This window comes from Macaca mulatta, chromosome 8 (genome assembly GCF_049350105.2).
Source record: "Macaca mulatta isolate MMU2019108-1 chromosome 8, T2T-MMU8v2.0, whole genome shotgun sequence".
NCBI classification, from domain to species: domain Eukaryota; kingdom Metazoa; phylum Chordata; class Mammalia; order Primates; family Cercopithecidae; genus Macaca; species Macaca mulatta.
Genome location: NC_133413.1, coordinates 30,986,057 through 31,001,445, shown reverse-complemented (window position 1 = coordinate 31,001,445; position 15,389 = coordinate 30,986,057). Strand labels below are relative to the sequence as shown.

At 38.8% G+C, this 15,389-nt stretch overlaps 1 protein-coding gene across 2 annotated transcripts in view; it reads left to right on the top strand.

The window, feature by feature from the left end:
• KIF13B (kinesin family member 13B) overlaps window positions 1–15,389 on the top strand; it is a 193,901-nt gene that overhangs the window by 16,350 nt on the left and 162,162 nt on the right. For both annotated transcript variants that reach the window (XM_015145099.3, XM_015145098.3), the window contains exon 2: window positions 1,160–1,253. In XM_015145099.3, coding sequence (XP_015000585.3) covers window positions 1,160–1,253 — 94 coding nt within the window. The remainder of the gene's footprint in view (window positions 1–1,159; window positions 1,254–15,389) is intronic.

Here is a 15,389-nt window from a genome sequence, read left to right as displayed (position 1 = left end):
GCTAGTTGAGATTTTGATAGGATTGCCTTGAATCTTGCAGATCAATTGGGAAGTATTGTCATCTTAACAGTATTGTCTTTCAATTCATGAACATGCAGTGTCTTCCCGTTTGAGTCTTTAATTTCTTTAAAAAGTTTTTTTTTTAAACTGATATATCACAGTTGTACATATTTTTGGGGTATATGTGATGTTTTTCCTTTCTTTCTTTCTTTTTTCTTTTTTTCTGAGACAGAGTTTTGCCCTTGTCTCCCAGGCTGGAGTGCAGTGGCATGATCTCAGCTCACTGCAACCTCTGCCTCCTGGGTTCCAGCAATTCTCCTGCCTTAGCCTCCCGAGTAGCTGGCATTACAGGCGCCCACCACCATGCCCGGCTGATTTTTGTATTTTTAGTAAAGACGGGGTTTCATCATGTTGGCCAGGCTGGTCTCAAAGTCCTGACCTCAAGTGATCCACCTGTCTCAGCCTCCCAAAGTGCTGGGATTACAGGCGTGAGCCGCCGTGCCTGGCCACATGTGATGTTTTGATACATGTATACAATGTGTGATGTTCAAATCAGAGTAATTGGGATATCCCTCACAAGTCTTTAATTTTTTTCAACAATGTTTTGGAATTTTCAGTGTACAAGTCTTGCATTTCTTTTACATTTATTCCTAAGTATTTTAATATTTTTGATGCTATTATAAATGAAATTGTTTTCTTAATTTCAGTTTCAGATTTTTCATTGCTGGTATATAGAAACACAACTGATTCTTACGTATTCTTGTATTCTGCATAACTTGTTCTCAGATTTTTAGTGGATTCTTTAGGATTTTCTCTGTCTTAGGATTTACTTCTTCCTTTCCAATCTGGATGCCCATTGTTTATTTTTCTTGCCTAACTGTCCTGACTAGAATTTCTAGTACAGTGGTGAGTAGAAATTGGGTAGCAGACACCCTTGTCTCATTCCTGATGTAGGGTGGGAAGCCATCCAGTCCTTCACCATTAAGTGTGATGTTAGCTGTGGGTTTTTGTTGGTGCTCCTTATCAGGTGGAGGGAGTTTTTTTAATTCCTACTTCATTGAGTGTTTGCATTATGAAAGAGTATTGAATTTTTGTCAAATGCCTTTTCTGAAATAAATTACTTTTTAAAATGACTGTTTTTCTTGTTTTCTATCTGCAGAGATTGACTTGCATACCAAATGTGTGGTGGATGTGGATGCAAACAAGGTTATTCTTAATCCTGTAAATACGAATCTTTCCAAAGGAGATGCCCGGTGAGTTAAGAAACAGTGCTATGCTCAATGGATGTTTAAGTAACTGGAAGCAACTGTGGCTGCAGAATTAAGTTGCATTGAATAGATATTGAATGCTTACCCTGTGGAGACATATTGCTGTCTTCTGCGAGCCTGTACTCAAGTTGAAGAGATGAAGTCTATACTATGGGATGACAGTGTGCCGAATGAGTATTAGAGGTAGTAATTGTATTAGAAGCACAGAGAAGACAGTGAGTGTTACGTTGAGAAGTAATTGAAGGCTTCTTGAAGGAGGTGCAGCTGGCTGGAGGATTAGCTAGGATGTAAATCGGTTCCTTAGCAATAGTGGCTTTTACTTCTGCCAAGTTCAAATGCTGTCAGAGCCCATTTCAAGTGCTGTCTTCATGAAGGTATGCCTGCAGCCCTCAGTGATTTATTTCCTCTAAATACCTGTCAGTTATAATCTGTCCTACTTAATTTAATCATAGATTGTTTTGGATTGTTACTTCCAGCTGTACGGTGGATTTTAATGTCTTTGGGGGAAAGACTCAGGCTGAAGATGAATATTTGAGCATCATTTCTAGATGTGGATGGTAGTATGAACAAAAGGGAAGGGAAGAACATGAATTTGGGGCAAGAAAAGATTATTTTGGGTTTTCTTAGTAAATGGAGGACAGTAAATAAGCTGGGATCAGATTACAGAAGACCTGGAAAGCAGACAAGGAAGTTTGGCCTGTGTTTTTGTCAGTAAGATTTTGTTTTTGACAGTTTTTGAGTATTATGATTGAGGATCAAGGAGAATTAGGAAAAGTTGTTGATTGGCAATGTAGAGAGAGGGTCAGAGCGGGGATAGGCCGACCTTTTGTGGAGATAGCTGTATCAGAGATGTTTTCGTACTGGCCCTGACAGTGGAGAGGACAGGTGAAAGACGTTTGGCATGAGGCTTTGTGCAAAGTAGGGTTCATAAATCCTTCTAGAAACAGTACTGTATTTGGCACTCTGCAGATGTTCTTTTGAGTTGTGTTTAATTGAGTTGAAAAGAGCACTGGATTTGGAGTGAGAAAATCTGAAATCGAGTCCTTCATTATCTTATTGTAGTGAGTTATTTTTAATTTTTTGAACCTGTCTTACATATCTCTCAAGGGTTTTTTCCCACAAAGATCAAATAAGTGATTTTTAAAAGATCTTGCAAAGTGTTCGGTACCAGGGGCAGGTTTATTGTTATTGATGTAGAGACACATCAAAATGTACAGCTTGATGAATTTTCATAGTGAACATACTCCTTATAAGTGGCACCCAGATAAGAAATAGAACGTTACTAGCATGGCAAGAGACTACATCAGGAGAAGAAGTTTTTCTTTCTTTTCTTTTCTTTTCTTTTCTTTTTTTTCTTTTTTTTGAAGCAGAGTCTCACTCTGTTGCCTGGGCTGAAGTGCAGGGACATGATCTCAGCTCACTGCAGCCTCCGCCTCCTGGGCTCAAGCAATTCTCATGCCTCAGCCTCCCGAGTAGCTGGGATTACAGGAGTACACCACCATGCCCAGCTAATTTTTGTATTTTAGTAGAGACAGAGTTTCGCCATGTTGGCCAGCCTGGTCTTGACTCCTGACCTCAAGTGATCCGTCTGCCTCAGCCTCCCAAAGTGCTGGGATTACAGATGTGAGCCACCACACTGGGCCAGTTGTTACTTTTTTTTTTTTTTTTTTTGAGACTGAGTCTTGCTGTGTTGCCCAGGCTGAAGTGAAATGGCAAGATCTTGGCTCACTGCAACCTCCGCCCCCCACGGGTTCAACCGATTCTCCTGACTCAGCCTCCCTAGTAGCTGGGATTATAGGTGTCCATCACCACGCCCAGCTAATTTTTGTATTTTTAATAGAGAAAGGGTTTTGCCATGTTGGCCAGGCTGGTCTTGAACTCCTGACCTCAAGTGATTCGCCTGCCTCAGCCTCCCAAAGTGCTGAGATTACAGGCGTGAGCCACCACACCTGACTGGTTACTACATTTTTAAGCCAAAATGTATTCAATACTTGAGTATACATGTCTACCAAAAAATCACCTAGTTCTAGAGAAATTTCAGCTTTGCAAGGTCAGAAACTTTATTTTACTCAGTTTGCTTAATGTTGAGTGGAGTCTTGGGGACTAACATGCCATCTCTTAAGGAGACAGGCAGGACCTCTGATTTTATGTTTACAGTGAGTAAAATATTAATCTCAGCAATCCACTCTTCTCCTTCTTGGTATCAACGAATTGGAAAACCAGGTCAAAACATTGCTGTGAACATAGGATAAGAATGAAGGGACGTTTTTGTCAAATATGGAAAAGATAAATGACAAACTCTTCCTATTCCACATCACTGCTGGGAGCACTCTCGTGACTGAAATACTTGAATCCGCCAGATCAGTGTAGTTCTTCTGTGTATAATCCTGGATACACATGGAAACATTTTATCACTTATTTGCTCATGCAGAGCTGTACTGCTTATACTGCTAGAACAATTAATATCTTTTTGGAATTATCTTTTTCCCCTCAATTAATTTTCTGGATCAGTTTTTGGGATTTTCTAAATCTTTGTCAGCAATATATTTCTAAATTGCTTCCCTTTAAATGACTAAATCTTTATGCCTTGTTTTATTTGAATTATATCTTAAAACTTAAAACTTTTATCCTATAATAAATTTTTGTTGTTGTTTGAAAGCCATGGTGAGATTGTAGTAAAACTTTAATGCTTGTCACCATGGTAGGGAAAGTAGTTTCTTTTTGTTGTTGTTGTTTGTTTTTGAGATAGGGTCTCCCTCTGTCGCCCAGGCTGGAGTGCGGTGGCACGATAAAAATAGTTTCTTAAGCTAAGTTTTATCTTCTGTTTTTGCTTCTTTCTCTCCTCTACCCACCAAACAGGACTTTCTTGCTAACTCTGGCTAAAAAGTTAATTGGTATACTTAAAATGTTGCCTTAAAAGGGATTAAGGTGCATTTTCTCGTGGAGAGTGGGAGCCTCCACTGTATGAATCATTTGTGTTATAAAAGTTGAGGCATAGGTGAGTTTGGAAAATGGAGTGCATTTTCCCACAGGAAATGTTAGTTCCAAGTGAAAAGTTTAACCTAGTGACTAGTGTAACCCACAACTCGAACATACTTTTTTTTTTTTGTCTCATATCTTTTTTTAAAAATATATTTTGTCTCATATCTTCACATTTCACTGCAATAATATTAAGTAGTTGTGTACTCAAGGGCCGAGACTGAGTAAAATGAATAATCATTCTTTCTGCTTTGTGGAGGACATTCTTATGTGGAAAAGGCTTTTTTTTTTTTCCTCCTGCTGTGGGTGCGTGGTGATGAAGCGTACAATGACTGCTGCTTTGCTGTGGTGTCTTCGTGCCCAGGGCACCAGCAGTTTCCCCTCCATCATGTTCGTGCCACCAGCACAAATGTCAACACAGCAAGGAAGGCAGATGCTTTAGTACTGTTATGTAAATAATCCCAACCTCCAGACTCTCTGAAAAGCTCTGGGGAACCCCCAAGAGTCCTCAGACTACAATTTGAGGGGTTTAATCCAGTTTATAAGTTTCTAAGAAGCAAATAGATGTGCCTGGTTTATTTTTTAAAAAATTTATTGAGATATAATCATAATACAATACAATCCACCCCTTTAAAGTGAACCATTCAGTGGTTTTTATTACACTTACTGAGTTGTGCAGCCTGCACCACTATCTGCTTTGTGTATGTCATTTTTATCACCGTGTTAATTAATCCACTTTCTGTCTCTGTAGATGTGAGATTTGCCTGTTCTGGACATTTCCTATAAATGAAATCATACATGATGTGGTCTTCTGTGATTGGCTTCTTAGCATCATGTTCTTGAGGTTTATCCACTTCGTAGCATTTATCAGTACTTCATTCCTTTTAATAATGAAATAGTCTGTTCTATCACATTTTGTTTATCCATTCATCTGTTGATGGGCATTTGGATTGTTTCTACTCTTTTGGCTTCCTGGATAATGCAGCTTGTGTACAAGTCTTTGTGTGGATGTGCGTTTTCATTTCTCTTAGATTCATTTCTAGTTATGGAATGCTTCTGGGTCATATGATAACTGTATTCTGAACATTTTGAGGAATTGCCAAACTGGTTTCCAAAGCTGCTGTACCGTTTTACATTCCCACCAGCAATGCGTGAGAGTTCCAGTTTTTAAAAACTCTCATTTACTGTAAAGAAAATGGAGGTAACTCTGGCTAATTAAAGAGTGCATATCCTGCCTCAAGGCATTCAGATTACAATGAAAAAGCAAAACCAAACATAGTGCTGTCCAAGCTAAACACTCCTGGCCAGATTCAGCCCTTGGCTACTGATTTAGAACCCTGGGTTCTGGTAAACTGGATTCTGGTGTACTTCTCTGTTGAGCAGTACCTACTTATTTTAAAACAATGTTTTGAAAAATTTGAGCAAAATTAAAAAACATGGTATACAAAAAGTTCTACAGAATGAAACACTTTTATGTACCTATCAGGTTAACAAATCCTTGCCAATGCAATTTAAACCTATGTGAACTGCCTTCTGTTCACATAGGAACCCTTTCCCTCTCCACTACAGTTCACCACTTTCTTAAATTTGATCTTCTTTCCCTTGTATTTCTTTACATTTTCACTTTATGGAGGACCTTCTTACGTGGAAAAGACTTGTTGTTTTTTTTTTCCTGCTGTGGGTGTGTGGTGATGAAGCACACAATGACAGCTGCTTTTCTTAAGCATACTTGTAAGTTGTTTGCCCAGTATTATGTGTACATGAATGCCTTTTTCTAGTGAAAGGCCAGATGGGTGACTTGAAAAAGTTTCACTGTTCTTATAAAATATAATGCATGATTTTTAAAGACCAAAAAAAAATGTTAAAAGGAGCTAAAAATAATATCACCTACTTAGCTTGGGGAAGAAAGCTCAAACTTGGTATTTTATCAAATTTCCTGTTCCTTGTTTTTTTCCTCTTTTGTGTTTCTTTTTCCTTTTAGGTTCCAGGGGTACATGTCACAGGTTTGTTACAAGGGTATATTGCGGCTGGGTGCAGTGGCTCATGCCTGTAATCCCAGCACTTTGGGAGGCCTAGGCGGGCAGATCACTTGAGGTGAAGAGTTTGAGACCAGTCTGGCCAACATGGTGAAACCCCATCTCTACTAAACATACAAAAATTAGCCAGGCATGGTGGTGGGCACCTGTAATGCCAGCTACTCAAGAGGCTGAGGCACGAGAATTGCTTGAACCCAGGAGGCGGAGGTTGCAGTGAGCCAAGATCGTGCCACTGCACTCCAGCTCGGGCGATAGAGTAAGACTTAGTCTCAAAACAAAACAAGCAAGCAAACAAAAAAACAAGGGTATATTATGTAATGTTGAGGTTTGGGCTTTTATCAGTCTTGCCATCCAGACAGTGAACATAGTACTCACTGGGAGTTCTTCAGCTCTTGCCTCTTCCTCCTCCCCTTCCCCCTTTTGGAGTCCCCAGTGTCTGTTGTTACCATCTTTGTGTCCATGTGTACCCAGTGTTTAATTCCCACTTACAAGTGAGAACATGCAATATTAGGTTTTCTGTTTCTCTTTTGTCCTTTTAAACAAAATCAGAACATAGGCTCTCCCGTCTTGTCTTATGTACACTTCTAGTTCTTTTGGAGACTGAAACAGGGAGCTATACCTCCTCAGAGGTGCTGCTTAAACATCAGAACCAAAACCTGAAAGGAAAGAACACCTCTATGTAAGTTGCATTTTTCAGTTGCTTGGTCCAGTGTGAGTCCATTTTCTTTCTTAGCCTTCTGTTTTCTATTACGTGTGGGGGTGGGGGGTGGGGGTGGGGGTGGGGGGGGCGGGGTATGCACATTAACACAGTGCTAAATACATCAGCCTAGAGTTTCTCCTGTCTTTCTTTTCTGTTTTTTTTTTTTTTTTTTTTTTTGTTGTTGTTGTTGTTTGTTTGTTTGTTTTGAGACAGGGTCTCATTCTGTTGCCCAGGCTGGAGTGTAGTGATGCAATCACTGCTCACTGCCACCTCTACCTCCCAGGCTCAAGTGATCCTCTTATCTCAGCCTCCTGAGTACCTGGGACTACAGGCATGTACCACCATGCCTGGCTAATTTTCATTCTTTCTTTGTCCTCTCCACCCCCAAGTGTAAGGTTTTGAGACCAGAACTTTTGGAGGTTGAAAGCATTTGGAGGTTTAGGTGTCAAGATCTTCATTAACCTGAACACTAATTTTTTTGGTGTTCTGTGAGTTAACTTATTCTTTAGAACAGGTGGGGAAGATCCTCTAACATGGATGAAAGTAGCCACAGATGGCACAAATAGGCAGAGACTGTTAAAGTTTTACAGTAAAAGATGGTGCTGCCCTCTCCATCCCCCATGTGTCATGTTTAACCTAATGAGCAATAGACAGTGTAAGGGTTAACAGCTGCCAGTCTAATGAGACGACAGATGTTGATCGCACCATCTTTTTTAGTAAGGTCATTGAAAATCTTTTTGTTCCTTCTTATAGTTTTACTGGACATCAATTTAGTCAGTATCATTAGGTAATCAATGAGTACCTAATATGAACAAAGTACACCCAGCCCTTCCTTGGAGCTTCAGTATACTCTGACCCTGGTAGATGTACAGATTGGAGCCCTTAAAGTATGTGCAGAATTAAGTGAGTTTGACCCATGTCCTTACAGTTCTCTTGCAAATTATGTTGCATAATTCTACTGAGGGGAGGGGCTTATGGCATACATGAAGCCATTTTCAGACTAATTCCTTGTTAGTGGAAGGCATCATTAGGTCATATTAGATAATGACCTTTTAGATTTCTCTACTGCTATGTGGATGCTAATTTAAATAGCGATTTTAATTGAAGGAAGTCATGCAAAATGTAATTATGGTACCCACAATAGACCTGTTTGTTCTCTCTGCTGTGAAATGACTTGAATGGGGCTAATATTTCTCCTCAAATAGAGTCTGCTCCTCTGGAGAATAGTACGTGGTATGTTTTAATTTCATAATGGGGCTCTTCCTCAGGGAGCCTGTCCTGCTAATTATGTTAGAGTATAGTGGGGAGAGCATGGTTCTATGTACTCAGAAGTTGTATATGATTCCTCAACCTTTCCCTTTAAAAAGAATACTGTGATCATTTACTGCTTTTGAATATACTTGTGAAAATGAATCAGGGAGATTCTTAAAAGCTAAAAAGATAAGAAAATATGTGTGGTTGAACGCGTATCATTGCATAATTAATGGAGCAGATAGTCAAATTCAGCAAATACAAATTTTGCGAAGTTTTACCAGCAGAGTCTAGCTGGTTGCCAAAGTAAACTGTCTGATAGCCTTATTAGTGAACCTCTCTAAACACAAATTACAGTAGACTGCTACTATAGAATTTGGTATTTTAGCATTATCATTAGACATAAATATTGTTCATGCTTTCACTACTTTTATTGGTGCAGCAATAAGAAGGAATAAACTTTTTTAAAAATGCAAGAAAAGAGAATCTTTACCTCTGTGCTTGAAATACTACTTGGATACTAACATTTGATATGAGGACTCAGGGTTTGTGTATATGGTTAGTTGCCAGCTCTTGATTAAGTAAGTTATGGATAATAGGAATTACATGTTTTGAATTTCCCTAGAATTCTGGATTCAGCATTAAGTGGTCAGATTGCATATAATATACTAAATAAAATATCGAATTATGAACACAGTTTAGGCAACTACCAGGTCCTACTATTGCTTTTTTTTTTGTTTTTTTGTTTTTTTGTTTTATTTTGCTTAGGTTTTTTGACAGTACTTTTTTAGGGCTCTTTGTCTCAATCTCTAGGGTAGGAGTTGTTACTAATATAAATCAGACACTGTATAAGAATCTAGATTTCTGGGCCTGGTGTGGTGGCTCACGCCTGTAATCCCAGAACTTTGGAAGGCCAAGGCGGGCAGATCACGAGGTCAGGAGATCGAGACCATCCTGGCTAACACAGTGAAACCCCGTCTCTACTAAAATACAAAAAATTAGCTGGACGTGGTGGCAGGCGCCTGTAGTCCCAGCTACGCAGGAGGCTGAAGCAGGAGAATGGCGTGAACCTGGGAGGTGGAGCTTGCAATGAGCCGAGATGGCGCCACCACACTCCAGCTTGGGTGACAGCGAGACTCTATCTCAAAAAACAAAACAAAGCAACAACAACAAAAAGAATCTAGATTTCTGTTTTAAAGATGGAGGGAGCAGTATTCCTTGAGGAAATGTGACATGAGAAACCCATTCAACCACAAAAGTTGTTGTATCATAACATGTTTATAATTTTTTCTGATGTGATGTATTCAATATTTGAACATCAACAGTGTGCCAAGTATCAAGCTAAGAGTTAGGTTAATCTTTACCAATCCTTAGTTCCATTAAATTTATTGTGTTATTCATTTTCTTACATGATGTATCTTTCAGCATACTAGTAAAAAAGCAAAACAAAAAACTGGAAAGCAGAAAAAGAAGTTAAATTATTCTGTTGTGCATCTTGTTAGATTTTGCACACTCAAGTTTGAAATTATTTAATTTTGAGAATTGTACATTTTCTCGTGAGAAAGTTTTCTTTTACAAAGAAAGGAGTTTAGAACTCTGGAGTCCTCAAACTTCTTCCACAGAGTTCTTTTAAAAAGCATAGGTATTTTATAGATGGTAAATTTCACCTTTGCTTTACTTTTATCAAACCTAATTTATATATACTTTTAATTAAGTAAAAACATATAGGATGGGTCATAATTATTAAGGGTAGTGACTGTCTTTATGTTTTGACCTATATATACAAGTCAGTAATCCTTTTGTTCCACTTTTAGGAAAATTGAAATAGAATTTATATAAAGATCATTGAATATGTAAAAGTTTTATTTGCAATTTAATTTTTAAAAACTTTTGTTAATGGAGAATTTAAAAGATATGCCAATTTAGGCAGAATAGTACAGTAGTATAATGAACCTCCATGCTCCTGTCACTCACCCTGAAAACCATTAATTTGTGGCTGTTACTGTCCTAGCTACATCTTCGTCCCTGTCTTCTTCCCCATATCATTTTGAAGGAGATCCGATTTTACCCACAGATGTTTTAATGTGTCTTTTATCATTTGTAAACATAACTGCAATACCATTATCATATCTAAACAATTAACAATAGTTAGGTGCAAGGAGGAGGAAAAAAATATAGTGAGGTGGTGGCATCAAATTTTCAGTGTTTAAATGCCCAGTTGTCTCATAAGGTCTTTTTTTCCCTGAGGTTTGTTTTGAATAGGATTGAGATGTGGTCTGCACTTTGAGGTTGGGTGATAGGGTTTTTAATTTATTGATTCCTCAGTCGTTGAAGAAGCCGGATTGTTTGTTCTGTCCTGTGGATGGATTAATACGTGAAATTATTACAGTAACTAGATTATCCTCATTGAGTCAAACGCCAAACCGTGTTTGTTTTCCTTGTAAATATTTTCATTCCAGTATTCCTTTTCATTCTTCTGACATTGCCCTAGTGAAGGACCTCATTGCCTTGTGTTTAGATGACAACATAGCCTTCTAACTGGTTTCTGGAACCCACCATCGCCAGACTGATCTTCAAGCCTGCTCTTGCTTCCTGTAATCTGTCTTTTGAATCTAGAGCATTTATGATTTCTCCTCATTGAGAAATGCCACTACGTAAGTGGCATCTTTTATATGTTTGTCCCACATTGTTTTCTAATATTGGTACTGCTTTGCTTTTATCTGTGCATTTTGAAAACTCCCTTCCCTTCAGGCTGTGGCTGCTAGAAAGCGGGGGCCGCTGTGGCTTCTTCCTGGGTCTTTGGTGGTCTGTACTAGAGGCCTCTTGATTGATTGCAGTGGTCCTGTTAGTGCTCATGCTCAAAGGCTCCCTCTTCTGGTATTACCCTCAATTAGTAGTTTGAAGGGTGATTTGCAGGTCTCAGAGTTGGAATTTCTGAAGGGTACGTCTCAAGACAACAGAGCCTGATGAGCTGTCTTCCTCCATCCCACTCTATGGAGTTCAGTATTCTAGCAGTGGCTGTCCTTGTCCACTAGATAGATTATCTTGCTTGGACAGTGCACAAGGGTGACATTTGCATTACTGTAACCTTTCTAGACTCCCAAAGCACCACAGCCTTTGTTTTGCTTTTGTCGCTTTGACAGCAATCTTTCGTGTCAATGCTGTTTCATTGGTTATATTTTATTTTTATTTTTTAAGCCATTATAGAGCTAGGTTATATTTTAAGTTTGATGTTTCTTTGCGATCTAATATTAGGATTATACTATAGTATAAATTTCCATTGGGAAGAATTTCCTGAAGATAAAACAATTCTGTTTATAATGTATAGATTAGAGATTGCGTACTCAGGCACCATAGTCCATATTTTACCCAGGGATATGTTTTGTTTGGCCTGAAGTTTGAACATTTAAAAATCAGGTTTTGTATAAAGATTCAGATTCATTGTGTTTCTTAAATAATCTGAAAATCTGGCAATCCTGGGTTTTCTGTCCTCTTCCGGCCCCTAGCTGTTCCATTCCATCATTTATATGATTTGCCAGGCCCCTGTAGGCCTTTTCCTTTTCAACCTTGGTGTAGATTCTTACTGGCTTCAGTCACAAAAAATGTCCTTTCCTGACCTTGGCCCTGGGTTTTGAAGCTCACATTACTTTTTCTTTCCTCAATTTTTTTTTTTTTTTTTTGGTAAAATACTCATAAGAAAATAAATCATTTAACCATTTTTATGCATATACAGTTCACTGGTGTTAAATACATTCATAATGTTCTGTAACCATAGCACTATTCATCTTCAGAACTCTTCTTAAAAACTGGAACTCTGTGCTCATTCCATACGAGTTCCCCATTCCTCCCACCCCTAGGCCCAGGCAACCACCATTTTACTGTCTGTATGATTTTGACTACTCTAGGGACCTCATGTAAATGGAATCATGCAGTATCTATTTTTTGTGTCTGGCTTATTTCACTTAGCATGTCCTCAAGGTTCGTCCATGTTATAGGACATGTTGGAATTTCCTTCCTTTTTAACGTTGAGTAATATTTCATTGTATGGATGAACCACATTTTGCCCATCCATTCATCGGCCGATGGATACTTGGGTTGCTTCCACCTTTTTCCTTTTGTGAGTAATGCTGCTGTGGACATGGGTGTGCAAGTATCTCTTCAAGACCCTGCTTTCAGTTCTCTTGGGTATAGACCCAGGAGTGGAATTGCTGAATCGCACATTGGTTTTCGAGACCATCAGTCTCTGCACTCTGAATCTGTCATGTTCTCAGATTTTTCTTTAGCTTATTAAGAAGTGTAGCCATGTGAATTCCCAAATTGTTGACATGACTTTGTTTATAAATTATCAAACGTTCTTAATGTAGTATTCAAGTTAATACATTATATTGCAAAAATGTACAGTGCTACTCTTATTAAATGTCTATTTTTCTTTAACAATGTTGTTTATATTAGCATATAATGACTCATTGTTAAGTGAACTAAAACACACACACACACATATACGTTCATTAGAGTCAAGGTCTCACTCTGCCACCTAAACTGGAGTGCAGTGGTGTGATCATAGGTCATTATAGTCTTGAACTCCTGGGCTCAAGCAGTCCTCCTACCTTGGCCTCCCAGAGTTCTGGGACTATAGGTATGAGCCACTGTGCCTGGCTCTAAAATACTTTTAAAATTTCTCAGTTTCTAATTCAAAAAATATCTATCGGCTATAACCCCTATAAACAAAAGCTGTTATTGCCCTCACTGATATTTAAGAGTGTAAAGGGGTTTTGATACCAAAAAATTTGAGCATCTCTGATCTAGATAATGTGCTAGCACAGGTTAATTAAAATTGTCTGAGATACTCGCCACAATTTTAGAACATTTATAACATTTTTCCCCGTATAAGCAATGTCACATAAATGTGTAAATCATCCCTGGGTTACTACACATACTTACTTACCTGTGGTATTTCTGAAGTGCATAGCATTATTAACTAAAACATTTTGAGCAAGTAATTCTATAAGTTCAGCATTCCAACTTAGAATGCCAAGAAATGTAGCTATTCCCTCTCCTTTTGGGGTTGGAGTGGCAAGGATTCCCTGGTTCTAAACCTCTCTGATTGTTCTCTTGCTATTGATAGAGAGGGTTAGTGGGTAAACAGTGGGAACGGGATTTGAAGAACCAAGATGGAATTTTGGTGTCATATGGGATTTTTTAGAAAGCTTTTTTGAGATGGAGTCTCGCTCTGTCACCCAGGCTAGAGTGCAGTGGCATGATCTCTGCTCACTACACCCTCCACCTCCCGGGTTCAAGTGATTTTCCTGCCTTAGCCTCCCGAGTAGCAGGGATCAAAGGCCTGTGCCACCATGCCCAGCTAATTTTTGTATTTTTAGTAGAGACGAGGTTTTGCCAGGTTGGCCAGGCTGGTCTCGAACTCCTGACCTCAAGTGATCCACCCCCTTGGACTTCCAAAGTGCTGGGATTACAGGTGTGAGCCACCACCCCTGGCTGAAAGCTTTCAAATGAGTTTCAGGTGCTGGAGGGGTGAGAGTGGGCAGTTGTATGGGTGCTATGGAGTCCCTGTGTCTACCAGGATATTAAGAGGACAGAAGAGGCAGAAACAAGTATCTACGATGGGTCCTGGAAAAAGCAAGAAACCTTTGATAGATCACTGTTGTGCTTACTGTGAACAAGTTGGAATTATTTAATTGTGAATTTGTCAGAAAGTTTATAGTAATGTAATAAATTTTAAAATATTCCTAAGTAAAAGAAAACTAAAATTTCTAATGTCAGCAGAATGTGGTCACTGTGAGGGAGAAAAGGATGGCAAGACTAATTTTATTTTTGTTTTTACTTGGAAGTATAAATTCAAATTTCGGGATCTCTGAGTTTTTTTGTAGCTGGAATCTTTCATTATGTGTGTGTGTGTGTGTGTGTGTGTGTGTGTGTGTGTGTGTGTGTATTGTTCTATTTTTATTGTTTTAGAGACAGGGTCTTGCTGTGGTTGCCCAGGCTGGTCTTGAACTCCTGGCCTCAAGTGATCCTCCCATCTTGGTTTCCCAAAGTGCCAAGCCTATATGTATTTTATTTTTAAAATTTTATTTATTTCTAATTTATTTATTTTTAAGTCAGGGTCTCATTTTGTTGCCCAGGCTGGAGTGGAATGCAGTAGTGCAGTCACGGCTTACTGCAGCCTCAACCTTTCTGGGTTCGAGGGATCCTCCCACCTCAGCCATCCAAGTAACTGGGACTACAGGTGTGCACCACCATACCCTGCTAATTTTTGTATTTTTTTGTATAAATGGGGCTTCGCCATGTTGCCCAGGCTAGTCTCAAACTCCTGGGCTCGAGTGATTGGCCTTCCTCAGCCTCCCAAAGTGCTGAGATTATAGGCATGACCAGCTGCACCCAGATATTTCTAATTTCTTTTAAATTATTTTTTCAAGATCCACAGACAGACTGGAATATGTAGCTGGAATCTTACAGATTCTTTGTAATTCTTAAAAAAAAATTTGGAAGTGGAATTTATAATGCATAAGAAGTTTTGATTGGAGTTATTTGTTTTGTTTACATACACACATATATGTACATTTCCATTAAAGCAAACCTTTTTCCTTTTTTTTTTTAGAGGATATAAACAGCTACAAAATTATTGTGTTTTAAAAAATAAATTTTACATATGAAATTCAAACCATCGTAGGAATCAGTGCATGGTAACTGCTGTTCTTATCATTGCTCTTTATTATTTTGTTAGATTGCATATTCCTTTCCAGAGAAGATTGGCTGACTTGGTGTTTTAGTCACATGTAAGGAGCACAGAAGCTTTCTTGCTCAATTTCATTCTCATCCAGTGTTACCACAACAGAAACCTGTGTGTAAGCGAAATCCTTGGCCTGTTCAGTGATTACCCCTCCTTAGTTACTAGGCCAGTCATGGCCACACTTGCCACCTGCCCTCTTCTTTGGGGGATTGGGTATAATATGACACAATGGGAGGAGCCAGACATTTCATACACGTTTGGTATGATTTTGTGTTAGTCATTTTAATATAGTTATATAAGTAGTATAGGAAAACCCTACTGTGGGAAAAATCCCTTCTCTGAATGTAGGATTTATCAGGCCGAACCCGTATGGTAGCCTTCATCTATTTACATCAGGAAGGATGCTTAAA